The 25,913-nt window shown below is 35.6% G+C and overlaps 3 protein-coding genes across 8 annotated transcripts; 2 read left to right on the top strand and 1 right to left on the bottom strand.

Annotated features, from left to right (window-relative positions):
- The first annotated feature begins 8,224 nt into the window (after window positions 1-8,224).
- On the top strand, window positions 8,225-13,184 carry LOC121247856. 6 transcript variants are annotated; one of them, XM_041146320.1, is made up of 6 exons: window positions 8,229-8,623; window positions 9,506-10,402; window positions 11,335-11,420; window positions 12,235-12,375; window positions 12,632-12,788; window positions 13,109-13,184. In XM_041146320.1, the coding sequence occupies exons 1-5, from the start codon at window positions 8,306-8,308 to the stop codon at window positions 12,774-12,776; spliced, it is 1,587 nt and encodes a 528-aa protein (XP_041002254.1). In that variant the 5' UTR covers window positions 8,229-8,305; the 3' UTR covers window positions 12,777-12,788; window positions 13,109-13,184. The 6 variants fall into 6 exon arrangements, 5 of the variants coding, with proteins under 5 accessions (XP_041002254.1, XP_041002253.1, XP_041002252.1 ...); XM_041146319.1 differs by having other exon boundaries at window positions 12,632-12,804; XR_005937298.1 differs by lacking the exon at window positions 13,109-13,184 and having other exon boundaries at window positions 8,225-8,623; window positions 12,170-12,375; window positions 12,632-12,771.
- Window positions 13,185-15,328: 2,144 nt separating this feature from the next.
- On the top strand, window positions 15,329-17,673 carry LOC121247859 (uncharacterized protein At2g23090-like). The gene is made up of 3 exons (XM_041146324.1): window positions 15,329-15,504; window positions 15,840-15,880; window positions 17,349-17,673. Exons 1-3 carry the CDS (start codon window positions 15,432-15,434, stop codon window positions 17,466-17,468), a joined length of 234 nt encoding a protein of 77 aa, XP_041002258.1. The 5' UTR covers window positions 15,329-15,431; the 3' UTR covers window positions 17,469-17,673.
- Window positions 17,674-18,640: 967 nt separating this feature from the next.
- On the bottom strand, window positions 18,641-24,674 carry LOC121247858 (casein kinase II subunit alpha-2). The gene is made up of 10 exons (XM_041146323.1): window positions 24,267-24,674; window positions 23,407-23,536; window positions 22,858-23,052; window positions 21,485-21,642; window positions 20,749-20,839; window positions 20,546-20,611; window positions 20,198-20,280; window positions 19,847-19,910; window positions 19,687-19,755; window positions 18,641-18,881 (listed from the first exon to the last, which is right to left on the bottom strand). The coding sequence occupies exons 1-10, from the start codon at window positions 24,350-24,352 to the stop codon at window positions 18,822-18,824; spliced, it is 1,002 nt and encodes a 333-aa protein (XP_041002257.1). The 5' UTR covers window positions 24,353-24,674; the 3' UTR covers window positions 18,641-18,821.
- Between the last annotated feature and the right edge of the window lie 1,239 nt (window positions 24,675-25,913).

Genomic DNA, 25,913 nt, shown 5'->3' with positions numbered 1-25,913 from the left:
AAATATTTAAATATGTTAAAAAAATAAAAAGTGAACTTTGCACTAGTGGGCATGCCCAACGATCAAAGTTGGGCAACACATTAGCACCACCCATATTCATATAATCCAAAAGGAGCATCTACCTTTCTTTTTGCTTAATCACACTTTGATTATGATTTTTACAACAACAAAAAATGAGTATTATATGAAAAATATAAACTTACAATTAATTTACAGTTGTTCTACTTGGATGAAGGGTGGTTATGTAAAGATGAGATTATTTTTTTAATGAAGGGTTGCACAATTACATGGATTGATTTAAATTAATCTGTAAAACAATTACAAAAGAGTTGCAGGGTTTCATTACCCTATTATATATAGAACTAAATTAACTAATCTCTTATCTCCTATTCTCTGACCAAATTATCCGAGAAAAATATGGACAAATATAAATGTTTAAGCTTTAAAAGCCTAGGAAGTGATATATATATATATATATATATATATATATATATATCGACTATTGCAAGTGAAAAGATATAGGCGGTGATGCATGGGTCGAAATATCAGTTCACTTGTTTTGGGCAAAGGGGGAGTGGGCGGGCCGACTTTTAAACTTTTTGACGTCAGCTGGATCGGAAGAACGTCAATGTCGACGCAAATCGCCAAGCAGGCTCGATCGATGCTGTTCAATCCATGCATGATTCTGTTTGCTTTGCTCTCATGTTGATGCGTGGTATATAACCTCAAGCCACTCATGATATCATTACAACAACTAAGGTTTTTTGGGATGAAAAAAAAAGTCCTAAAGTCGTCTCAATAAAACCGTTTCAAAAGATATTTTAGAACCAAAATCATAAATTCATTCTAAAAAATATCTTTTGGGACAAAATTTAGATCTATATATATATATATATATATATATATGTAATTAATTGTATCGAATTTTGAAGTGAAGTTATCTTTGTTATTTTCTTATCAAGATTTTTATTCCTCTTTTTGCTCGCAATCAGTAACATATATATGCATTTTTCTTTTATTATGAGTTAAGTTTGCTGATAAGAGAAGTATATTATAACTAGTATTTCAGTTTCATTATCTACCTGAGGTTTGCATATTGTATATCCAAGGAGAAAGATAGGGGAAAAAAAAAACACATTTGTATTGACACATTCCTTTATTTGTAATCATGTCACATCAATTAGTATAGGAGAAATGTTAGACCCACAAAGTGATCTCGTAAAATTAAACTCATAAATTAATGTCGATTGTTGCGATATATAGAATCTACTTATTAATAAAATGAAACTTACAATATAACATATCACATCAAACTACATGAATTTATAATATCATTTTATGAATAAAATATTTTTTTAATATAAAAAAAATATGTATTTCAATAATTTTATAAATATAATAAATTTCACAATACATAGTTTGTCTATCTATATGCTTAGCTAGGGGAGGGCAATCGGGCTTCATTACCCTGGTGCCACTAGTAAGAGCGGGCTGGGCCCAATCCTAGCCCCCATGATATATATAACCTATATATATCCAAATGGCGCCATTTTCGATTATACAAAATGGTTAATCCAAAACAGCGTCGTTTTGATTGTTATTAGTAAAACCAAACACCTCCTACTCTCTCTCTCTCTCTCTCTCCATCCGTCACATGCCATCATTGTCGTCGCATGGTTGTAGTCTCTATCGCACGCCCTCTCTGTCCCAGTGAAGGACCAAAGGTATGTATTCCGTCAATCCTGAGTTTTGTATTTTTGTTTTTTTTTCTTTTTTTGAGTTTTGATGTGTTATGAAGTATAAGATTGAATTGAGGAGTTGGATGATAAGATTATGAATTGTGTGCTGCGGAGATTTATTGATTGTTTATTGTGTGTGAAAAGAAATTGTGTAGGCATCAGTCAATTGCTTAGCTAGTGATTTTTGAATTTAGTAAAATTTCCTCTATTGTCCCTTTTCGTAAAAGGGGAAGATGTGAGAGTTAAAGTTTTGCCAATGGGAAAGCTTTGTGGATGTATTTGGGATAAGGAGAAAAATTGTGTAAAAAAAAAGAAAAAAAGAAAAGAAATTGTGTAATGTGCATGTGAATTTAGGGTTTTAATCCGAAACCTTAAATTAGTTTTGGGTTTCAGTTCGAAATCCTAAATTAAGTCAAGGGTTTCGATATGAAACCTCATTCTGTTTCGAGGTTTCGATATAAACCTCATTTTGTTTTAGGGTTTCTATATGGAAACCCAATTTTGTTTTGGGGTTTTAGTATTGAAACCCCATCGTGTTTTGGGTGATTTTTTAATGGTTTTAATTGTTGTATGATTTTTGCTTTATTTAATATTTTTGTGGATTTTGGATAATAGATAATCAGTCAGATTTTAATACTAGCTCTCCTACCCCAACCTAATACTTAACCCTATCCCTACACCTGCCACTAATCCAACCCTTACCTTTACCCATGCCCCCACAAAGTAAGAAACCTGTTTCAATTATTTGGACTCACTTCACTAAACTAAAGGGTGGTGACCCCAATAACCCTAGGCTAAGTATAACGATTGTGGTAAAATGTATGGATATTACTATAGGAGACATAGTACATCCCAATTGAAGTTCCACTTCGAAGAACAATGCAAAAAATGTCTAATATTAGAATCATTACAGGAGAAGAGTAAATCTAGATTAGAGATTGGACTTAAAAAAATGGCGAATGAGAATAGTGAGGAGCAATGTCGAAGGGGTATACTAAATATGATCCGGATAAGTGTGAGATCTCTAGTTTCACTTGAATTTTTAATCCTTATTATTTTGAGGTGTTATTTTGTTATTTTAATGTGTTAATTAAATATGTTATTTGTTTTGGTATTTTATTTTAAATTTAATTTAGAGAATGTTATTTTGATTATTTGTATTGTTTTTATTTTTGGACTTGTGTTTATGTGTTTTTCTCTGTGGGCCGTGGGTGTGTGTGTGTGCATTTTTGGTGACTCGAGATCCAGCCCAGCCCAGCGGGGGCCCAGGCCTTGTGCGGAACACGGCCCAGCCGTGTGGCCCGTGAGAACCCAGTCTCTTCAAAGAGAAACAGCGTCGTTTTGATGGAGCTAGGGCTCCATCTTATTTCCTTCTCGCGCCCGCACTCTGCTACTTCTCCTTCCCGATTCTTCTTCTTCCTTTTTCTTCTTCATTTCTACTTCTCCCACCGGATCTCCACGCAGCTGCTGCCGAAAGTAGATCCCAGCCGAGAGCCACCTCCACCTACGTCTCACTCTCTCGTGTCGTTCGGCATGCACCCCGAGGGTTTGCTGTCAACCCGTGGCATTGCACGGTCACTTGCTCTTCCGCAAGCTCCTCGGTGGCGATGGGCATGGCTTCCGTGAGTGCCGCCGTGCCACGCGTCCGCGAGAGGACTTCTTTTTCTCCACGGCATGCTGTCGTTATTTCCTTCCTCCACCGTGCGACACGCACGCAATGCGAACCGCCGCATTTGGCCTATAAGTAGACCACGGCTTCTCTTGGTTTGGGCATCTCCGTTCGAGTGTGTTTGGTTTTGCTTTGGATAAATCAATCGGAAATTTTGGTGTGATCTGAGAACAACTTTCTCTTGAACTCTTTCATTTCTGGGTATTTGGTTTGTAAATCCGTGAGGTGTTGTGATTTTGTCGAGCTTTTTGTGCTTTCAAAATCTTGTATTATTGTTGGGTTGTTGGTTGAGTTTCCATCTGGTTTTGTTACAACCCGTGAGTTGAGAGAACGGTTTGTCGGTGTTCAGCCGTGAGACGCCGTTGCCACTGTTGGCAGCACTTCCTTTCACGTGATCTTCCAGATTTTATCAATTTCATCGTGTGTATGTAATTTTCTCTTTTATTAATATTATTTGTAATTTCTCAATTTTATAAATAAATTGTTGTATTTATTGGCTTTATAAACTGTTGTTTACTTGTACATTATTGGTTTGTTGAAAATGTATTGTATTTGTTGAAATGTTGGGCTTTAAATGGTATTGTGGAAAAATGGGCCTTGGGCCGTCAAAGTTGTTGAGATTTTTAAATGTAATTGGGCCTTGGGCCGGATTGGCGGATGAGACTATGCGTGTATTTATGAAATTGTGTTTCGGCGTTTATTGAGAACTTGTAAAATGAATTATTTAAATGCGTATTCTAATAAACTGTTGAAAAGCATAAATTATCGTTTTGTTAAATTATGCGGTAATGTCACGAAGTCTGTTGGATATTGATACTGTTGCGTGGGTGCGTGTGTTTCACGACCCAAAGCCGAGATGAGGCATTATCTCGGTGGAGCTCCTCTGGTCACTCGGGAGCGTAACAGACTGACGTGACATCCTCTGAGTTGTCGCAGGGCGACGACGGGAATGGACGAGACGGTAACACTCTCGTACCGATTCCGTGACCTTTGGCTGGCGAGGTTAGAGGATGCTTGGCCATGTACGCGCTGGGCGCGGAACTGAGCATCGCTCGTTACGAAGTCTCATGCATGGACGTTACCCGTGATGTGACGAAGAGAGCCAAGGTGTGCGGACGGTCCATAGGGGAGACCGTGGTGCATGCGTAAATTCATAATAAATATGAATGGGACAAAAAATGGGATTTTTGGGGTGAAAGAATAAAAATGATATTTTTGGGAAAGAAATGTAAGTTGTTATTTTGTCCGCATGGGAACACGTGTTTGTATAAATATGTTTTAAATCTCTTGGATGTTATTTTGGTTAATTACTTGCTGAGATGTCATAATCTCATAGTGGTGTTTACCCTACAGTTCCGTTTTATGGTGCTATAGAGTTTGACGCAGAGCCCGAGTATGAACCTGAAGGACCGACTCTGCCAGAAGCTTAAGTCGCTGTTATGTTGTTCAGCGTTTTGGGACTTGTTTCCCTTATGTTATTTGCTTTCTTTAAATTATCTGACGGAAAACTGTAAAATATTTGTAAAGTTATTTTACTGTTTTATGAACAATTCTGGTACTTAATAAAGAAAGACCCTTTAATTTTCACCGCTGCGAAAATTACTGTACATTTAATGTATGTTGTACACACTTTGAGCACTGGTCTTTGGGGTGCGTGATCCGTGTGGTCATCTTCCCGGTGTCACGAACTCCATAAAAATAACACGTGGGGGTCGAGGGCGCCACAATAAGTGTAGGAAATATCTAACTTGTATGGTCATCATGGATGAACTATTATTTCAGTTTGTTGAGGGGAAATAGTTCCAAGCATATTTTAAGTAGTTAGAACCTAAATTTAACATTCATTTTCGCTACACGGTGGCGAATGATATAAAAAAGCTTTATAGAGTAGAAAAAAAATTGTCAAAGGGCCAATTGGGGGGTAAAAGTGTTTGCCTCACCAATGATATATGGACATCTGTTCAAAATTATAGTTATATGTCTTTAATTGTACATTTATTGATTGTGACTAAAAATTAAGCAAATTTTTTTTGAAATTTTTTCAGATTTTCGATCACAAGGGTGAGACGATCACAAGGGGTTGGAAGGGGTTGTGACAGTTATAGTTGATAATGCCTCATCTAACGATGTCGCATTAGGGCATTTTAAAACCTATTTTAAAAAGACAAATAAGACAATCTTGGGTGGTGAGTGTTTGCATGTGAGATGTGCTGCACATAAATCTAATTGTCAGTGATGGTTTGAAAGATCTTGTTGATTTTGTTGCACAAGTTAGAATTACTGTGAGATTTATGAGATCTTTACCTGCTAGATTGGAGAAATTTAAGATTGTTGTGAGGGCTACATATATAACATCTAAGAAGGGCTTTTGTCAAGATGTTCCTATAAGATGTAACTTAACTTCTTGATGTTAGAGACGATCCAAGAATATAAGTCAGGCTTTGCGTTAATGGTTGATGAAGATATTCAATATATCAAATATTTTGATAAGTATGGTGGATTAGGCAAGCCTACTAATAATGATTGGGAGGTTGTTGAGATTTTTGTAAACTTTTTGAGACCTTTCTACGAAGTCACAATGAGGCTTTCCGGTTATTTGTACCCCTTAATTCAATGATTTCTATCAGCAAATATGTAAGGTGAAAGAAGAATTGGATGACATGTACATCAGTGACCAAATTAAGATACGGGAGATGACATTGATGATGAGGGTTAATTATGACAAGTATTGAGGACATATAAGTAGGTTGAATATTTTCTTTTATGTGGTTGTTGCTCTTGACCCCCAGTATAAGATTGATGGCATGGTATATAGCTTGGGATTGGCGCACGAGAAGGTATATGCGGATTCTATTTGATGAGTTTACTACATTCAAGAGTAGTAATATTCTAGCACTTACACCTACCCCACGCCTTCTTCCAAAGTTGGGGTTGGTAAAAAATGTAGGTTGGGGAGGCACAATCGGAGGTGGATAAATACTTGGCAGTAGATCTTCACCCATTTACACGAAGGTTTGATATATTATCTTGGTAGAAAACCAATGCTGTAAAGTATCCCGTTCTTGAAGAGACTACCCACAATATTTTGACAATCTCTATTAGCGTTGTAGCCTCAGAGTCAACCTTTAGTACTAAAGGGCATATATTGGATCTATTCCGAAGTTCATTATCTCCTACCATTATGGAGGCATTGATTTGCACACAGAATTGAATCAAAAGGACCCTAATTTATATTCAAGATGTTCTTGACTTTGAGGAGGCTAACGAGGAGGGTGGTAATCAGCCTGCATTTGGCAATCATTGATCTGATTTTGTTATTTTAATTTATTTATATTTATTTAATCAGTATTAATTTCATATTTAATTGTATTGGCGATACATGAGCCAACATCTACATTAGTTGCAATATGACTTCGTGTGTATTGGACCCATCATTGTTATTTGCTATTGGTTTGTACAATTTATCCCTTCATTATTTTTATATTTATTTAATTTTTGGTAATTCTAATTATTTTTCATGTATTGTTTTTAGATTTTATAGTCTCACTGTCATATGCCCAATCCTAATCCCAATGATTAAATGATCTCATTCTCATCTTGATCCCAATCTCATATTGGTTAGTATTTTTAATATTTGTAATCTTTACATTTTTACTCTATGTTTGTGTTTTTTATTTTTGTTTATTGTTTGTAATTCTAAATTGTTTTGCTATTAATGTTTCAGGTTTTATGATCTCACAGTCTTATAGCACAGTTCATTGACTTTTCCACCATCATGACCATTGACCACCCCAAATTCCAATGTCAAACTCAATTCGAAAATTAAAATGTTATTCTTGCGTTAATTGTAATCTTGCTACAATTCGTTACTTGATAGTTAATTGTGTTATTATTATTTATTTAAAGAGTAATGCTACTCATCATCCTAACTTCCATCATCCTATAATGTGGCATTAAGTGATTGAAAATTATTTATTACATTTCACTTGTGAACCTATCATTTAATAACACATCATGGGGTGATGGGAGGATGATAAGAGTTGGGATGATGAATAGATTTTTTCTTATTTAAATTATGTGACAACTTGTAATATTTTAAGATTAATTTGTAAGTTTGAAATAGTTTTAGATTAATTTGTATTATTGTAATAGGCTAATAGCTTACTTAGGATGATTAGTTGTAACTTAAGAGTATACAAATTTTTAATTTGTATTATTGTAAAAGCCTATTTTTTTTAATTTCTATTTTTTTTTAATTTTTAGATGTTTACAGATTTTTAGGCTCAAAATGGCCCAAAATAATATTCACTTCTCTATAAATAAACTGAATTCTCCAACAAGGCCTACTCTTCATTAAGTAAACTGAATTTCGAAAGATAAATTGAACTTTTATCTTTTAAAATAATAAATCCAATTATAAATAATAATATTATGTTATTATAATAAGATACAAGTAAGATAATGATGAAGTATAAATCATTTTCATTTTTTAATCTTTTCCTTAACTTGTACAACTCAAGTTATGCATATATATATATCGGGAAGTGAATGCCTCGGCGGACTATTTAGCACAATTAGGAGCAAGGTGATGCACTCAGCAAGGTGTGATGTAAGACATATAAGATTTTTCTTTTTCTTTTATTAATCATTTGCACAAAAATATTATCCTATAATAGTTTGTGAATCAAATAAGTTGTTTAATAATAATAGATAGGCACATAAAATATTATTTGATCTAATTTTTGAATTTATTATTTCCAATCAGTAATTAAAATTTTGTTCAAAACTTTAAAATGAGACTATGAGAGTAAGATGATATATTTGTTTGAAATAATAGTTTTCCCAAAAAAAAAATCCAAAATCAAAGCAAAGGAAAAATAAGAGTGAAGAAACAGAAATGGCTAGCCTCGCCGTCGTCGGACACTACCTCCGTCGATCAATTCCTCAAGTCTCAGCTCAACTAAATCACAGCAGCACTAATTGTTTCTATACGTGTTATAGAGCTCGGTTGTTCAGTTGCAGCACTGACTCGTCTCGGACTGAATTCCCCGGGGAGAACGCGTACGATCTCTTAGGAGTTTCTGAGAACAGCTCATTCGCTGAAATCAAAGATTCTTTCCGTAAATTGGCTAAAGAAACTCACCCGGACCTCGCCGATTCGAAGACCGATTCCACTGCTTCTCATCGTTTTGTTCGAATTCTTGCGGCGTATGAGGTGCTGTGCACACGGCTGACGTCTCTAGCAGTCTAATCAGATTATCAATCATAGATGCATCATTTGAATGTGTTTCTGTTGGTTTGTGGTTTGTAGTTGGTCTCGAGTTCTTTTAGAGTTGATCGACTAACACAATTGTCTGGCTTCTTAGTTTATGCATATCGAAAATCTGATTTTTGCTGAATACTGGTTCGAGGAACGAAGTACGTTTCTAGTGATTAAGCCGGCCTTGTAAGCGATCTTAAATCCAAACTTTTACATTCACGTGTATACTTTGAACCATGCAAGGGAATGAGTTGTAAGCGGAAAGGATAATACACCTCAGAATGGTTCAAGAAAAATGCTAATTGTAATTAAGCAAAACTTACAAAAAAAAATTTATTCTACACATGTCAGTTATTGATATGCTGAAAATTATGAAAATTTCAAAACAAAACTGACAAAATGAGTTTTCTATGTAAAATTATAAGTAAAATTGTAAGTACACTTAGCATTACTCATGGTTCGGAGTTGTCTTAGGGAGACTGATTGTCCGGCTTAAAAGCAGTGAAGAAATTCTAACATCCTTAAATGTGGTATTTATGTGGCTGAGAAACAAACAATATCCCAGGCTTGTTTCTTGTTTCAAATAACTGATTTATTTCGATGACCAAAGAGCTAGAATATCTTTTCTCACTCGTGATATGTTTATGTTGTCATGAATACAGTTCTGTGGGCAGTCGTAATGTTAGTAGAAGTCAATGTAGTTTGATGAGCTTCTACTTTGAAATTTTCTTCACCCTGGATGTTCATTTAGTGGATAATGGTGGTGTTCAGCTTTTGTGGTATGCGTTTCATTGAAGAGTCTTCTAAATTCACAAAATAATCAATAATGGATTGCAGATTCTTTCAAATTCTGAGAAGAGGGCGCATTATGACAGCTATCTGTTCTCTCAGAGAAGGATTATGCAGAAATATTCGGGACAAGGAACAAGATTATCCATGTATAAATCCCATGTTACAACATTTAAACAGATGGAAGTTGTGGAATGGTTAAAGTGGTATAGATTTGCTATTAGTGATATAGTGTCAGAGAAAAAGGTGGTTGTTGGAACGGGCTATTTTGACTTACTTGAAAGGGATTTTTATTCAGCCATACATGCGGCATACTACGGCCCTGTAATTGAGTCAATGGATCTTCTTCCTGACTGCTTTGAAGCTGAGGAGAGGTCTGCTTATGAAACTCACGAGGTTCTGCACCTGGTTTCAGGGCGTGATCTTTTTGGGATGGTTTGCTTGATCAATGAGGTTCCTGCATTATCTTTTTCCAGGAATGAAAAATTAACTTCATTTTCATCTATAGATTCAGGCGTCTGCCCTAACATTGAGGATACTAGCATCCACATGAGCTCTGATGGTGTGGATGAGTTTCGAACTCCTTTGACACAATCTCAAAATATTACAGATCACACATCAGATGCATATAAAGATCTAGAATTGCATATATCTGGAAGGGTGGTTGCTGTGGCCACTCGAGTCCCTCCTAAAAGCCATTGCAATGGGATGCAGAATGAAGATGCTCAAGATCATATATATGTATTTCTTAGTTCACATGAAGATCCATCCATGCATGTTAGTGAACAATCTTCTATGGATCAGTCTTCTGGTGGTGAAGTTGGATCAAGGATTCCACTGGGAACTATAACTGGACTAGGGACTAGCCCAGAGGAAGGGTCGTGCTTTGTCTATGACAGCAGTGGCACAAAAACCCATGTGATTATGAAGCATAGAACATTGCTGGTCTGAAACTCAGTTTGACTTTAGTTATTGTCTATTTTATTGCATAATGGTGCAGTTCTCTTGTAGTTTTGCTTCATTTTAACCAGAGAAAAGACAGACTGTAGTGAATGCATGATGGTGGTTTCTTGCTGATGCTGGATAATGCATATCACGACTTATTTGCAAATGATTGAAACCTATTCTTTCCACAACTGATTGGATTTTTATATCAATGGCAATGAGGACTATATTTTGGCACCATTATGGAGACAAATTCTTGGGTTTTGAACTACTTTGCATATTTCTTCAGTGATGTAATGGTGCTGAAAGTGCCAACTTTGATCTAGTTGCTTCTTCTGTCTATATTTGTATCATTGTCGGACGCACCTTTATTTTTTACTGGCTAAATAGTTCATTGCATGATGCATCTTGTCAAGAATCATTTGCGAACATTTGAAAAAGACTACTTGTACAAATGCTTTTTGTTGTGGCATGCATGATTGAAGGAATTTATTTTTGTTCTTTTGTAGTTTTTGATTGAGAAAGATGCTTTAAACTTTGAGGACAGACATCCAGTGGATCTTTCATGTACAAAATTCTCCTGCATCGTTGTTGATTTTAGTGTTTTTTTGCTCTTTTTTTATGCGCATTGTTAATGCCAGGAAATTGGCATTGTTATAGACTTTGTCCACCAGCTGTATCCTGCCTGACTGATTTTTCATTGTCCCTCCTACTGATGCTACCTCGTGGCCTCTTGCCTCAGGTTCTCATTTATGTAATGATAATTTAATGCCTACTTTTGGAGCTATATTGGAGTCAACCATAAACGAGTGCTTAATTTATTATTAATGACCGTTCATATGATTGTAATTATACTTCACCAGATGATTCCTGTGGTTATTTATAGGATATGTTCATATATGAGTGTTGATTTAATTTTCATCTTTTTTTAGGTGAAGCATATGCATTGGTATGGTGTGGGAGAAGAAGTTTCTGTCTGTGAATGTCGATGCAGTAGAGCCTGTTTACCTCCAAGCAAGTAGGATATGACAGCTATGACATTTCCCAGATCATATTAATGGGAAAATTATAACTAGTTTCACTGCTCATCCTAATTCATTTTTCGCGTCAATTAAGTTTTCTTTGCTCGCACTCCCCTTTTATTTTTATGGCTGTGAGCTTTTATGGTAATAGGTTCAGTGAAGGAGCCAGAACTGGTCATTTAACCCACCCTACCATCCTTTCTGTATTAGTTAGTGCCAGCTCTCCCGACGAAGGAATATCTGTCCTGCTATTCCTAGATCCACTGTGCCCTACTCCTGTTTCAACTGTGTTCTCTTGTCTTTAATATTTCGAATTAAATAAGCTTCTGTGACTACCATTTGCCTTTGAAGTGCATCTTAATTTTTATATGTATAGTTGTCCATTGTTCCGTATTATTTGCTCATCACGTAAGGTTTGATGTCACCAACTCAAAACTTAGCCAGATTTTTATTCTACATATTTTCCTCCATTTTTATCAAAACCCAGAACTAGTAGTGCTTCTATTGTTATCATTTATTTTGTTCCTTTCCTGGCTCTGAGAGGGGTATAAATATTAGCTCCCTGTTGAAAATGACTGACCTTAGTGGCCAGTAGGGTGAATTTTGTTTGGAGTGTGCTGTTTCTCTGTTTTTTTTAGGGCTGAGTTTTGTAGCAGTCACTTTGGATAAATAGTTTAATTCATACCAAGGTTAGTTGAGTTAAACCTTCTTGAAATGATCTAAAGATTGCTTCTTGTGTCATTAGGGTGCTTAAGACATTGAAGATGAGACCCAAACGACTACAAATTACTAACCCACATACTTCAACAGATTTTGGCTTTTCGAGCCTCGCTGTGGCATACATGACATTGGTGGTTGGTATGTAGAAACATTTGGCAGAGATAAGAAAGGCCGGACAGTCCCATCGCAGAGGTATTGGGATGGCTTTGATGCAAGTGAAGAATGTAGCAAGTAAGTTCTGCTCTTTTTTCTTGAGATATTCCTCAAATTTTAGGTCTTTCTTTTCTATTTTAATTAGGTTCCCACCCTTGTTAAAAGGCTAGTTCTTAGGCCCAAAGTGTTGTCTCAGTTATTTGTTGATTGTATCATTTTGTGGGTTATTGATTGTATTAATGCTTTTCAATTGACTGAATAGATTAGGTAATGCAAGTCAACGAAACTGGGTTTTGGAAGCTTTCTTACTGTATTTCATTTGCGCTATCTGCAGGAGACTCCATCCAGCAATGTATTTGCTTGCTATTGCATATAGAACTCTAGATCTTGAAGATGTGAAAAGAAAGAAACGAACAGTGAGGGATGTCATTGAAGGACAGCTGTTTAGAGTTCTCAGTTGGTGCAAGAAAATTGCCTAGGATGGATACCATGTGGGCTTCTGACACTGTAATTGCTTCTTTATGAAATGAAAGAATCATAAATTGAATTTAGGATCCATATTCACTTACACAAGATGTTCAGAAAGCCAAGTTGCACCGGCATCTATTTAATGCAAAAGCAAAAATCCCTGTATTGGTCTTAACAAAATTAACTATCGGGAGTTATGATATTATCGAAGAACGACTTTCCACTGTTTCCGAACATCACTAGAAAGGACTTTCTCACGCTATAAACGGTTCAGATCTGTTGATTTTGCTTTGTATATATTTGATCCTACAAAAGCTAAGTTACAGTGGTATTATCTCTGCAGAGTGTATCATCTTGTCTGTATTCTGTATTCATGAGGATGATATTTGCGATATGCAGAGGAAATTGTCTTTTTTGGTGATACTAGTAGTATTCCTTGAACATATAAGGAAAGTACCTGCCAGACTACGTCTGTTATTATGCATTATAAGAACATCTTCTAACGTCTGCAAGAAGTGATTTGATAGCTGTTCTCAGACATTGCATCTTGGGTATTGAAGGAAGATTGATATCTCGACATAGAGGCATGCCAAAGAAAGGAGACTAATGTTTTATCTGGCAAATCATTATCAATCTGGTGGAGACTCATATGAGAAGACTTCAGCGGTATTTTATCTCTAATCCTTATTATATATTTAGGTTTTCTGTAGCCGGTTCCATATGTTTTTTTTATTATGTACTCTTTATTGGAACAAGCTGAAAGGTTCCCCTTTGCCGTACTGTCTACTTGCTAAGACACGATAAAATCTGTCTCGCCAATAGGCTGATGTTCCATCAGCAGCCTGCCTCAGCTGCTGGATCATCGTCAGCCATCACCTCGACTGGCAATTTAAGCAACTCCTCTTTTCTACAAAACTTTGTAAGGACAAAATACATGCATATCAATTGTCAGGTAGACATTTAATTTAATACATGATTGGAATGTCTAGTTATGTATTTACAACTTCAATTGAATTTTGTGCTGATTTTTGAAGCTGCAATGTCTGATGGGTTTTCTTTTGAGACAAGCTAGCAAATATGAATAGAAAAGGAATCTTATACTAGTCATCTACCAGACTCAAACCGGACTGGAAACCGGTAAAACCGGAGGTACCGGTTTAGGTGGGTAACTGGGACGTAATTGGTTTTGAAAAATGAAAAATCGGTACATACCGATTCGGTCATAGATTTTATCTAAAACCGGACCGAACCAGACTGGTTACACCCTTAAAAATCAGTTGTACTATGCTGAAAGACTACAGTTGAAAGTCTCAGAAGTGAATAAAAAATGAACTGTTTGTTTGTCTTTTCCTCATAATCAAAGGAACCCCAAAAAAACATACAATCAACAAATTTAAAAAAGACATACTGAGGAATTCCTAGGTCTAACATTATATGTACGTACTTATACAAGTAACTCTTGGGAACGAGGCTGCATGGGTAGGGATTGGAATATTTTATGGCATGAATACATTCAGTTTTTTATTTGCCCGGAACATTGTAATATCTACTAGTTTATGAACAGTCTGGTGCCTACAATACATCCTTGCACTGAGGATTTAGGACCTGGAGAGCGGAGACGAGAAGCAATTGGCATATCTTTGTCCTGAGAAACCACGCCAAGTTAGTGAAACATTATATATCAATGGGCATATTTTTCATTTGAAAAATTAAGATACGTAAAAGCATGTTATAAATAGTTTTCTTACAATTAAAAAAATATTTTCCATTTTGAAGAAAATAATTGTATATAGAGAAAATGAAATTTAACAAATAAAACATACCTCAAAAGTTAAAATTAAACAAATCTAATTATTTAGTTATAAGTGATATTTAACTTTTATAAATTGAGTAATGGTACAAGCCATATTTTCATCACACCATGTCAAATGTGACACTTTGATCATATTTGGATTATTTTTTATTAAAAAAAATAAAATCAAAGTCATCTCATCATAATGAAATGAAAGAATATTTCAATATAATTTTTCATATAAATTTTATCATGTTTTAACTAGTTTAGAATATCATTGACTCCATACCAAAAACATATGGTCTGGTTGACATAACTCTCAACTTCTAAAATAGAGGTTTAGACTGCGTTTGGATATTGAAGTGAGTTGAGTTGAGATGATAAAATATTGTTAGAATATTATTTTTTAATATTATTATTATTTTTAAATTTGAAAATGTTGAATTATTTATTATATTTTGTGTTGAAATTTGAAAAAATTGTAATGATGAGTTGATGATCCAAACGAAGCCTTAGAGTTTGAAACCCCTCCCCTAAATAAAAAAAAATGAAAAAAAGAATATCATTGACTCCTTGGTTAACTCGAATAATTATCAAAATAATCTCAAAATAATACATATATTGGGTTATTAAAGAATATTTATATAAATGATTATACTGACATAATAATCTCCAATAAAGTAATTGCAAATTAATTGGCCGGCAAATGTTTATGGGGTAAAGCGTGTTATTTATTTATTTATTTTTTTTGTAGGCTATAGCCATCTATAAAAGACCCCGGTTCGGTTCCCCTCTTAATTTGCCCAGATATCGTATCGTACTCGTCTTTCGCTAAATTAGGGTTTTCAGGTTCTCATCCCTTTTGATTGCAGACATGGGAGGAGGAAACGGGCAGAAGGCGAAGATGGCACGTGAGAAGAACTTGGAAAAGCAAAAAGCTGCCAAGGGTAAATTATTATTCTCATCCTTTGTTCCTTCCAATCAATATTTCTTTTCAAGTTGTGTGCCTTGTTTGGTTTCCGAGAGCATGACAGCAGTGCGGAAGATGCCATTTTCGCATCTCAATTCTCACTTTCCGAATCAAAGACCTGAACCGTTGAGATCATGAATTAGTGGGTTTTACTGGGTAACCAAGATAACGTAAAAGATGATAGAGATTCTTTTATTTATTAGAAAATCTCCTTTTCGATCTTTTTATAAAAACAGCTGTGGATCGTATTACATGTCAAAGATATACATGTATTTTTTGTGCTTAACTAGATGATTGGATTGGTTTTTTCAGGTAGCCAGCTAGAAACAAACAAGAAGGCGATGTCAATCCAGGTATTCTTTGGTTGATAATTGGATTGAGTCTACTATAGTTACCTTTATTGGTGCCTAAATATGGAAATTGAGACGGTTGAAATATTATGCACGATAGTTGTTGGAGAAAGTCATCTTGCTTTTCGTTCATCCTGACCAGATTATGATAGGAGTTTATGGGGGGATTGTTAGATTGGTGTTTAAAAAGGTAGTTAATTTAGCTCCACATATAATTGATGATGTCATACACAACTCAGATGTTCTTTGGGTTGAAGCTCAAGTCTTGGTTCATTCCATATCAGACTATCCTAGGTCTGGTGGCTTGACTTTTTTATCATAGGGGCCAAGTTTGATCTATGTATAAGGAACTTCACTCTACTGCTATTGATAGCTCGTATTACACTTCCCTTCAAATTTAGGAGATAAAGTCTTTTGTTTCTTCAAGACTGATTTGAAAATATTAACATCATCTAAGGTTGTCGACTTGAATGTTGGCTTTTAGTTTCTATTAAACGGAGGTCACATAGGAAAATACGTGATCAAAGTTAGAATAACATGTGGGCACTCCAAAGATCCTGAATGATACTATAGGACGTGTTTCAGCTTTGTTTCCTGCAGACAAAATATATCAACTTTCCAATCTGTAAGCAAATTTGTGGCCTTTGTCATTCTCATTTAACCTTCTTAACAATTTGTGACAATATCTTGAGCTTCATGATTAAACTCGAGGCCCGCTCCCATAATTCTACAACACTAGAGCAACCATTCTTAAGAGTAATAATTGATGGAGCAAGGCAGCCCTTTTAATTACCTGAGGCCTCTAGAAACTGATTTGGGATTATTTGCCTCAATTCCTTCAAGTTTCTACTAGCTTCAATGGTGACAAATAAGGCCATAAGTTCCTATTCAAACCCTTCACAAGAGACTTTTTGATGATGAGGAATCTGGGAGACCGTGCAAACCCATGTCTTTTACCTGGTTAAACCTTGGACCCATGTAACGCATCCCCATAACACGAATTAGGTAAATCATTGACTTCTCACCAATGGGATGTGGCCCTTAGAAATTGTTTGCACCCATGACCAAGACCCTTTCCACTTGAGCCAATCCCTAGGGGTTAACCCTTCACAAGAAATTATAACAATGTGACGGAATTAACTGATTTCTGAAAGACCCATTCAGAAATTCCTTAAGGAATGCTTCACAGTAGAATGCATGAGATCATTACCTTTGTCCCTTCTGGCATTGGGGGCGTGACATCAGACTAGTTATGTCTAAATCAAATCATGGATCAAGAGGATGAAATATTGGCGCAACTATATCTTGTCTTAGTTAAAACCATGCTGCCCATTACATGGGCTCTTGCCTATTCTTATGATCAATAAAATTTTGTTTACTGATAAAAAAAAAAAAAAAAGATCGTTCTCTATTGTACTTCCTTTCAATTTGTTGGTTAATTAATATTGTTTTTGGTGAATATTCAATGCAGTGCAAGGTGTGCATGCAGACATTTATATGCACCACTACGGAGGTGAAGTGCAGGGAGCATGCGGAAGCAAAGCACCCCAAATCTGATGTTTATACTTGCTTCCCCCATCTCAAAAAATGAATGAATGTAGAGATGGATTGAGAATATCATCAGCATATATGTAAATCTTTTTAATTGAGATGTGCTTAAGTCCGACATCGTGGTTGCTTTATGCATGTTGTGGTACTGTCTGTTTGAGAGAGGGAGAGGGAGAGTCATGTATACATGTTCTTTGTTCAAGTGGAACTCAGTGTTCAATTATAATGAATATTGATGCCATTGGTGATTCAAGCTTGTTTAATTGTGATGGGAAATGCATTGATCATGAAAGGTTGGCGGAGTCATTTCAATAATTAAGCAGCCGATTTAGACATTTCCTGTGCTAGAAATATTGTTGTTCATGTTAAAATTTGTCATTCCCAATCAAAATTGCTATTTGGCATGTTTTACATTACTTATTTTAAGTCATCAATGAAATTATAAGTGCGATTAAGTATGATAAGATCTAAGATGAGAAAAATGTTACCCTTTCAATAATGAAACAAGGTTGCCAAACTATGCGCTTACGATTAATTACTCAGACAGGTGATACAAGACGAAGTTTTATGAGATGTTTCGGGATTGAGATGAGATGAAAATTTTGTAAATAGTAGTAAAATAATTTTTGAATAGTAATAAAATGATTTGAATTAAGATGCTTTATTGAATTTTGAAAAATGAAAGAAAAAATTGAATAAAAATATTATAAAGTTAAAATATTGTTAAAATATAATTTTTTAATATTTTTTTATTTTAAAATTTGGAAAAGCTGAATTATTTTTTATATATATATATTTTTTTGTAAGTTTGAAAAAGTTGTAATGATTAGATGAAGAAGTTAAAAATCTGAAATTAAAAAGTATTTAATTTTGAGTGAAATTAGAAAAGGAAATGAGATGAGATAAAGTCATCTCTATTCGCAAACAACACCTTCATGCATCCGAGCTGCCCCACTAAGAACAGTTGACTTTCTCTTGACTCGTCATATTTTAGCGTCTTTCATAGATCATCAATTGCCTCAATGAGTGAGAAACCATTAATCTGTTGCGACTCAAATGGTTTAAGGGATCAGGCGATACCCTCTTTATAATCTCGGCCACTCTATCTTGGCCCTTGGAGAGGGTAGTCGTAATAGTCTTTTGCGGACAGCTTCACTTTGAGTGTTAATGTTACTCACTAATCGAGGACAGTCATGGATGGCATTGAAGTACAGCATTGAAAACTTCACAAAGTTTCATTCAACTCAACAGTAGTCTTCGCATTATGAACCCATACACAAACTTGGCTGCCCACATTCAGTGAGAGGGAGCCATAAAAATTTATAGGGTTTATAATACATATTCCCAATAGCATGGCCTCTTGTTTGTTTACACAAAGGACTCCATGGGATCAGCCCTACTGTGTGCGCATCCTGCTACTTTCTGCTGCTCTCACCTGAGAGAAATATGGATGTGCCTGCACCATCAATATCAGCGAGGCAACATTTAGTATGCCCTAGAGTAACACTGAGATTACTTGAGAGTCGTCAACAAAAATTAGCACGCGGACTCTGTATTATCAATTTTTTTTTTGGCGGGGGCGGGGGGAAAGTGCAGTCTGAAGATCCCAAACGTCATCAAATTTATCTTGATCCAACCAGATATGGATGATACTAGTGCAAATTAGATTGAAATCCTTGTTCCAAGTAACCGCAGCACTAAAATAATTTGGGGGGGGGGGGGGGGGGGGGGGGGGGGGGGGGGGGGGGTGGGGTGTAAAGGAATATAACAGCTAAAAAATATCCTACTCCTACTCTAGCATGAAACTATATTCTGACTGAACCCAAGAGAGCAAGAGTTATGAATATCAATTAGGGTGCGGCTACTATGCCGCCCATCTTGACCGCTGGGCGGTTATGAATATCAATTAGGGTGCGGCTACTATGCCGCCCCATTTTGACCGCTGGGCATACCGCCCAGCGTAAATTTTTTTTTTTTTCTCTCTTTTTTTTTTTCACATTTTTTTAACATATTTAAATACATTTAAAAAATAAAAAAAATACACCAATACATTTAAAATCACTTCCTTAATCAATAAGTAAAAAAAAAAAAAAAAAAAATCAAATGGAGATGTCAAAAAGAGTGGGCATAGTAGTGTTTTCCTATCAATTAATATAAAAGTCTTCCATCGAAAAAAAAAATTAATATAAAAAAGAAGGCAAAAAGGAAACCAGAAAAAAGAGACATTAGCAATAGCAACAAATAAATATAAACAGAATTACCATGGCTTCTCTTGCAGTTAGCCTGTCCTGGTGATCATACCGTAGGAGCTTATCAAGAAAATCAATGGCCTGCATTCAAAATAGACTTTAAAAATCAACCAATTACAGGGACTACTGGGGATGACTAAAACTTGATACATCTAGAAGACAAGAAAATAACCTCTGGAGAAACCAGATGCTGATTATCTGCATTAATAAATTTGGACCAAGGTTTCCTGCTGTGCCTGCAGAAGGTATTGACAAATTAATACACGACAACATAAACAGTTAGAGGCTGCATGTAATGATTAACCAAATGAGGGACTTAAATCATTATTGTTAATTGCAGCACTTCTAAGGCAAAGATGAGCAAATTCCATATTAGATATTCTTACCAACGTTACTTATAGAATATATATATATATATATATATATATATATATCTCACAGTAGTCACAGTTTAATGATTTATGCTTTCATCAAGTATCAGAGAATGGACTCCACGAGGGTGAAAAAACTCATCCAGACATACCTCCCAACAAGTGCATCAAGTTGAGGATCAAGCTCCAAATTATACTTATTCAGATATGCATTTAACTCGTCCGTCCCAAGAACCTGGAAAGCAAGCCACTAAATTCATATAGAGATCCTTTTGAGGAAGAAAAGTATCTTTTTAATGGAAAGAAGAAACACTTTTGAACTAAGTCATAATAATTCTATAAACACCCAAGCAAAAGATAGTGAATATCAGTAATAAACACCGTAATTTATAATATTGAGAATAACAATACATTTTATTTTTGTATTGACACATGTTTCTTGGAGTAATAGTTGAAGGTACATAAATTTGAGACCTTTTCCAAATCAGAATAAGCACTACCTTTGCAATTTTGACAAGTTGATCATGGTTGTCATGACCATAAAAGAATGGCTCCTTGCGGAAAATCTACAGAAGCAGCAAGCCATCAAGTGAAATGAGCAAAAGCACATGCACAAACACCTAAGGAACACATGCATGATGCAGCTTAAACAACATTTTACATGATTTGAATCTAAGTAGAATCCAGTCACCATAATTCTTACCATTCCTGCAAACATGCAGCCAAGGCTCCACATGTCCAAAGAATAGTCATAGTCTTGCAAATCAACCAGAAGCTCAGGACCCTTAAAGTATCTGAAAAAAAATATAAGAAAATTCTAACCTTTTCAGAAAGTTAAGTTTCAATCTTTAGGAAAACAGCTTAGATTTACATATGTGGTTGAACTCTTTTCTAAAACATTTAAACCCCCTCTGATCCTTTGACACAGACACAGAAATGCAATAATGCAAGAATGAAGTGTTGGCTAGAAAGACCCAAAAACTAATATACTACAATTCTGTTTATGCAAGTCTGCTCAGTGTGCTTTATTAAAAACTTTCGCGCATGCATTTGTATATGCCATCCACTGATTCATTTTAATATTACAAAGCACAAGTCATATTATGAAAACGAACTATATTACCAGAACTATATTACCTTGCATTATATAACAAAGTTAAATATAACTTTAAAGTGGTTTGTAACAGGCATTCTATACACAAGACATTCTCCACATGTTCAAAGCACATGGTTTGGACATGGTAATGAGGCATCCAACTAGAAGTTGGACACATACAGACCCCATATCCTGCTGAAAAATGTTCTATAAAACAATCGATAACAAAAACTTAAGTTCACTCGACGTAAGCTTTGAAACGATAAATGTTTCAGTTTATAGGACCTTTTTTCATAAGTATGTTTCAATTTATAGAACTTGGTCCTTATGTCTCGAAAATTACCTTGAAGCTACACGGACATTATATTCCTTGCCAGGATGGTAGAACTCAGCAAGACCCCAGTCTATCAAACGAAGTTTACGCAACTCATGGTCGATCATAACATTGTGAGGCTTGACATCTCTGTGCATTATTCCTTGTGAATGGCAGTAGTCCAATGCCTGCAGCATAAAGTTACCAAAATTAGTTGAGCTGTAAAAGTGCATTTCACAACACCATTGAAAGGTCCAAACTCGAAGGTACACATATTCAAGTGTTTCAACCAACTTTTTTTTTAATGAGTAAGAAGAATTTTATTAATCCACATAATTAGCCAAGACCCAAGTACACAGTAAGTATACAAGAGATGAACCTAATTACAAGCTAAGCGCTGTGAAAAACAGCATAAAAGTCATTAAAACTAGTCCCATTCAATACAATAGCCGAAGCCCAAAGTAACAATGTATGAAAGAAAAAGTCCCTGAACCCCCCCATTGAGCGTTCCCTATCATCAAAACAGCGACCATTCCTCTTGCTCCAAGTGCACCACATTAAACATAGAGGCAAAATCTTCCAAACAGCCACGATTTGACAATTTCCCCGAATACCTCTCCAGCATGACAATAAATCTACCACCCTTCTAGGCATTACCCATGCGATACCAAGCCTAGTAAAGATTTCATCCCATAAAGCCTTTTAACCACATTGCACTGTTCTGTCCATAAAGTGTTTCAACCAACTTTACAGACAGAAAAATCTGCATTTGGAATTATTGTTGTTATTTAGTTTAATTATAAGCATGGTAATCCATCACTTTTCAGGTAAAAGCATATCTTAAAGAGTAATGGAGATATCCAAGGGTACAGTTGCAATTCTTGCAAAGGAAAGTTTGACATTCAGTTGAAAATTGCCAATTGTTTGTTTTCAGAAAAATTATAGTACCATCTAACCAAGAAAGGAGGAGAAAAAAGGAAAAGAAAGCTAATTAGAAAAAGCCATCTTGAGGAGTTCAGGAGATCGTTTCTAGGCACTTATGACATAAGATCCGCATCGATGTCCTTTATATCCAAACTGCCGACCAAACAATGACTTCATACGGCTAAATGTGGGAAATTTTATCACCAAGATCCTTGTCAATTATGCTCGCTCGAGAGACATTGAATCCCAAATTTCCCAAAGTAAGCAGCAGAACTCCAGAAGGAAGTTGGAAAAGGTAAGTTTGAACAATCAGCACTTCAAGAGACATTACAGGCTTTACAGCTGTTAACCTTATTTGTTTTAGTTTTCTATTCCCATAACAAATATTGCAGCACCTCAAGTAAGCCATAGATTCACCAGAAAAGATTATAAATGAGCAAAACTGTGTTGAATGGAGAAAGAGTGAACGAATAAATTACCTTCAGAAGCTCATATATGTAGTAGCGTATGTCATAATCAGTCAACGTGGGATAAAGAACTTTGAAATCTGTACTGTTCACATATTCAAATATCAAGCTAGGAGTTTTTGAGTGCTGATCTCTGACAATATCAAGAAGCTTGACAATATTTGGACCACCACAAATGTTCTGTAGTATTTTTATCTCTCTCTTAATCTGCAAAAAAAGATGTATAGACACCTCATGCTTAATCCTTGATTGTTACCTGACTAAATTTACAGCAGAAAACCACATTAATGGCATGCAAGACGAGCAACAGAGTAGAATATATAAAGTAAGCACACGATAGATGATCCTCCACATGGGTATCTCACATATTTGTTACAAAACCATGTATTTCCTCTCGCTGTGGCAATATTGAATTATTACAAATCCAATAACATAAAAAATTTAAACAATGCGCCAAATCTTGTCAAAAGTAGCAAAAGTAGTACTCTAGAAACAAAGCAACTATGCTGAAATGCTATACGTCTAAAGTCCTCAAGGATAAAGTGAACAATTAAAACTCACCTTCTTTTTCTTAACAGGCTTAAGTATCTTGATTATGCACCGGTCATTAGTGTTGACATTTATGCCCTCGAAAACCTCACTGTATTTTCCCCTTCCAACTTTCCGTACAACCTCATAATCATCTTGATCACTGGAAAGAATGATGTGAAAGATTTCTCAAAATTTCAGACGATAGCTAAAAACGGAAAAAAGAAAGAAAAAGAGGGATTAAAAACTGAAAAATATGGGTACTTCAGCATTAGGTGAACAACACGAATCCAAGAGAAAAGGATGGATTCAAAACTGGACATGTAATGGTACTTCAGCATTAGGTGAACAACAAGAATCACTCCCTTCTCAAACCCAGCCACACCATCTTTTCTTGTATGTACCAACCCCAATCCGATATATAGAACTTCCACAGGTGGCAGCTTTACAAATGCCTTCACTTCTACAAATTCAAGTGGCCTTTTTTGAGTTCTCGAAACCAAAGATTAATCAACTCCATCCATTCTATCCCTACTCAATGTGATCATAGCTTATTTCATATGGATCAAAAGATATAATCGGGCTACGCTAATCGAAGAAAATACATATCAAACTAGAACCCCTACGGTCTACCCATAAGAAAATTAGCGCACCGAAAGAAAAGAGGAAAAATCGATCTCAACCGCATAATTAAAAAGAAAAAGAAAAAAAAAAAAAAAAAGAAGCTCAGTGATATTAACTATTAAGTCATAAAGCCTGAGAGAAGCTTAATCAATTTCGTTATCCCCGTTGCAAAATTCTTCCCAATCAAAAGCAGCGATAGGTAAAAAAAGGAAGATCAAGAGAAAGAAAGGGCTTCGGACTAGGGTAAGAGAAATTATTATGTTTAGTACCCCCATTGAACGGCTAGAGATTCGTAATCCCAGTACTCTTTGGGCCGCACGACATTGACGTCGGCGTAAACGCGAGCTTTGGACATGGCTCCTCGGCCGTGCGAACAGGAGATCTCGATGAGGTGGATGGTATCGTTGCCGTAGTTGGAGGTGGTGGTGTTAGTGGGGATGATGGAGACGCAGTTAGGGTTAGGAAGGGAGGGAGTGCGCAGGATAGGGGACAGCGCAACAGGCGCACGCAAGGCAAGGAGGGCGCACGCAAGAAGGAGGCGGAGGGGAAGTGAGACTGTGAGAGTGCTGGGGGGTTGTGTGCATGTCTCATGTGGCGCACCACTTGGAGGCCATTGTCTACCACGTTATTGTTGCCACCCCCTACCAACAAATTTACAATCAGCTTTTCTACTAATGAATACACATCACACAATTTTGTCCAAGGATAAAAGTAGTTTTCACGGCCTTCTATATAGCAATAATAGTGGGCTAGCTAAAATCAAATTTTAATCAAAGAATAATTGAAGTGTAAAATAAAATTTAGTAATGGATTGGTTAAATGTACAGTGATTTTAACTTTAGATGAATTGACTGGCTAAATTTGTTGAGCCAAATGAGGCTCGCCAAATATTACTTTTGACTAAAATATTCTCTTCTCGCTGCTTCTTTCTCTCGCGCAAGTAGAAAAAATCCATAAACTTAACACAGTTCTCTTCCTTTCCTTTACAGCGTAGCTTGAACAAAACCCACCATTGCAAAAACGAAGGCTATCGATGCAGACCATCGCAACACATCATCTTCAATTTGCTTTTCCCAGGTAACCAAGGAAAAAGTTTAGAACGACTTGTGATAATTTCTTGCGATTTAATTTTAGTTTTTGTTTTTGTTTTTTTTTTTGCTTGTTTTGTGAACTACTTGATATTTTTTAATTTATTTTTAATCATTTTGCTTTAAGTAGTATAAAAACATCTATTTATGGCGGCCCTAATACGTGAATGGGTTGGGATCCTTGGTGTCTGTTGTTTGTACATTGAGAGAACTCTGTTCTTTTGGTTGGTGCAGTACCGCATGTGCCTTCTTTATGTTTGTGAAAGTGCTCCATAGTTTCAAACATGTGGGAAACTTCTTCTAAAGCAGACTTCGCTGGACTTTCCAAATTCGGCCGTTTATAATCTTTGTTGGTAAATAATTTTTTTTATGTGAGTCCCAAGTTTATCTATTTTTTTTTTCAAATAGAGTGTGCGGGCTTGCATATCTTAGGTTTCCAAATATCATTTCTCATTGATAAAACTATTAAGATTGCGTTAGAAGTGTAGGTTTTTAAATTTGAAATAGAGTGTGCACATACTTGCATACCCTAAAAATGCAAATATCATTTCTCATTGATAAAACTATTAAGATTGTGTTAAAAGTGTAGATTTTTAAGTTTGTAGAGAAAAAAATATAAAAGTTGTGTTTATTTTAAGAGTAGTGTGGTAGTTACAAAAAGATCTCATAAAAGTAAATCCACAAATTGGTATAGTTTCATATGATATGTTAAATCTACTTTATAATAAAAGTAGTTTTACAATCTAATGTACCATATTAAACCACATCAGTTTGTAAATTTACATTTATGAAATCTTTTTGTGACTTGACATTTCTCTTATTTTAATG

This window comes from Juglans microcarpa x Juglans regia, chromosome 1S (genome assembly GCF_004785595.1).
Source record: "Juglans microcarpa x Juglans regia isolate MS1-56 chromosome 1S, Jm3101_v1.0, whole genome shotgun sequence".
Taxonomy (NCBI): Eukaryota; Viridiplantae; Streptophyta; class Magnoliopsida; order Fagales; family Juglandaceae; genus Juglans; species Juglans microcarpa x Juglans regia.
This window is presented reverse-complemented; position numbering and strand designations above follow the sequence as displayed.

Excerpts from the sequence above, each read along its gene's own strand:
- LOC121247856 (XM_041146320.1), top strand. The coding sequence starts at position 8,306 with ATGGCTAGCCTCGCCGTCGTCGGACACTACCTCCGTCGATCAATTCCT. Across the intron at positions 8,624-9,505 it reads GAATTCTTGCGGCGTATGAG|ATTCTTTCAAATTCTGAGAA; the intron begins GTGCTGTGCACA and ends AATGGATTGCAG. Across the intron at positions 10,403-11,334 it reads TGAAGCATAGAACATTGCTG|GTGAAGCATATGCATTGGTA; the intron begins GTCTGAAACTCA and ends ATCTTTTTTTAG.
- LOC121247859 (XM_041146324.1), top strand. The coding sequence starts at position 15,432 with ATGGGAGGAGGAAACGGGCAGAAGGCGAAGATGGCACGTGAGAAGAAC. Across the intron at positions 15,505-15,839 it reads AAAGCAAAAAGCTGCCAAGG|GTAGCCAGCTAGAAACAAAC; the intron begins GTAAATTATTAT and ends TGGTTTTTTCAG. Across the intron at positions 15,881-17,348 it reads AGAAGGCGATGTCAATCCAG|TGCAAGGTGTGCATGCAGAC; the intron begins GTATTCTTTGGT and ends TATTCAATGCAG.
- LOC121247858 (XM_041146323.1), bottom strand. The coding sequence starts at position 24,352 with ATGTCCAAAGCTCGCGTTTACGCCGACGTCAATGTCGTGCGGCCCAAA. Across the intron at positions 21,643-22,857 it reads ACATATATGAGCTTCTGAAG|GCATTGGACTACTGCCATTC; the intron begins GTAATTTATTCG and ends TTTATGCTGCAG. Across the intron at positions 19,911-20,197 it reads CTTGATGCACTTGTTGGGAG|GCACAGCAGGAAACCTTGGT; the intron begins GTATGTCTGGAT and ends TACCTTCTGCAG.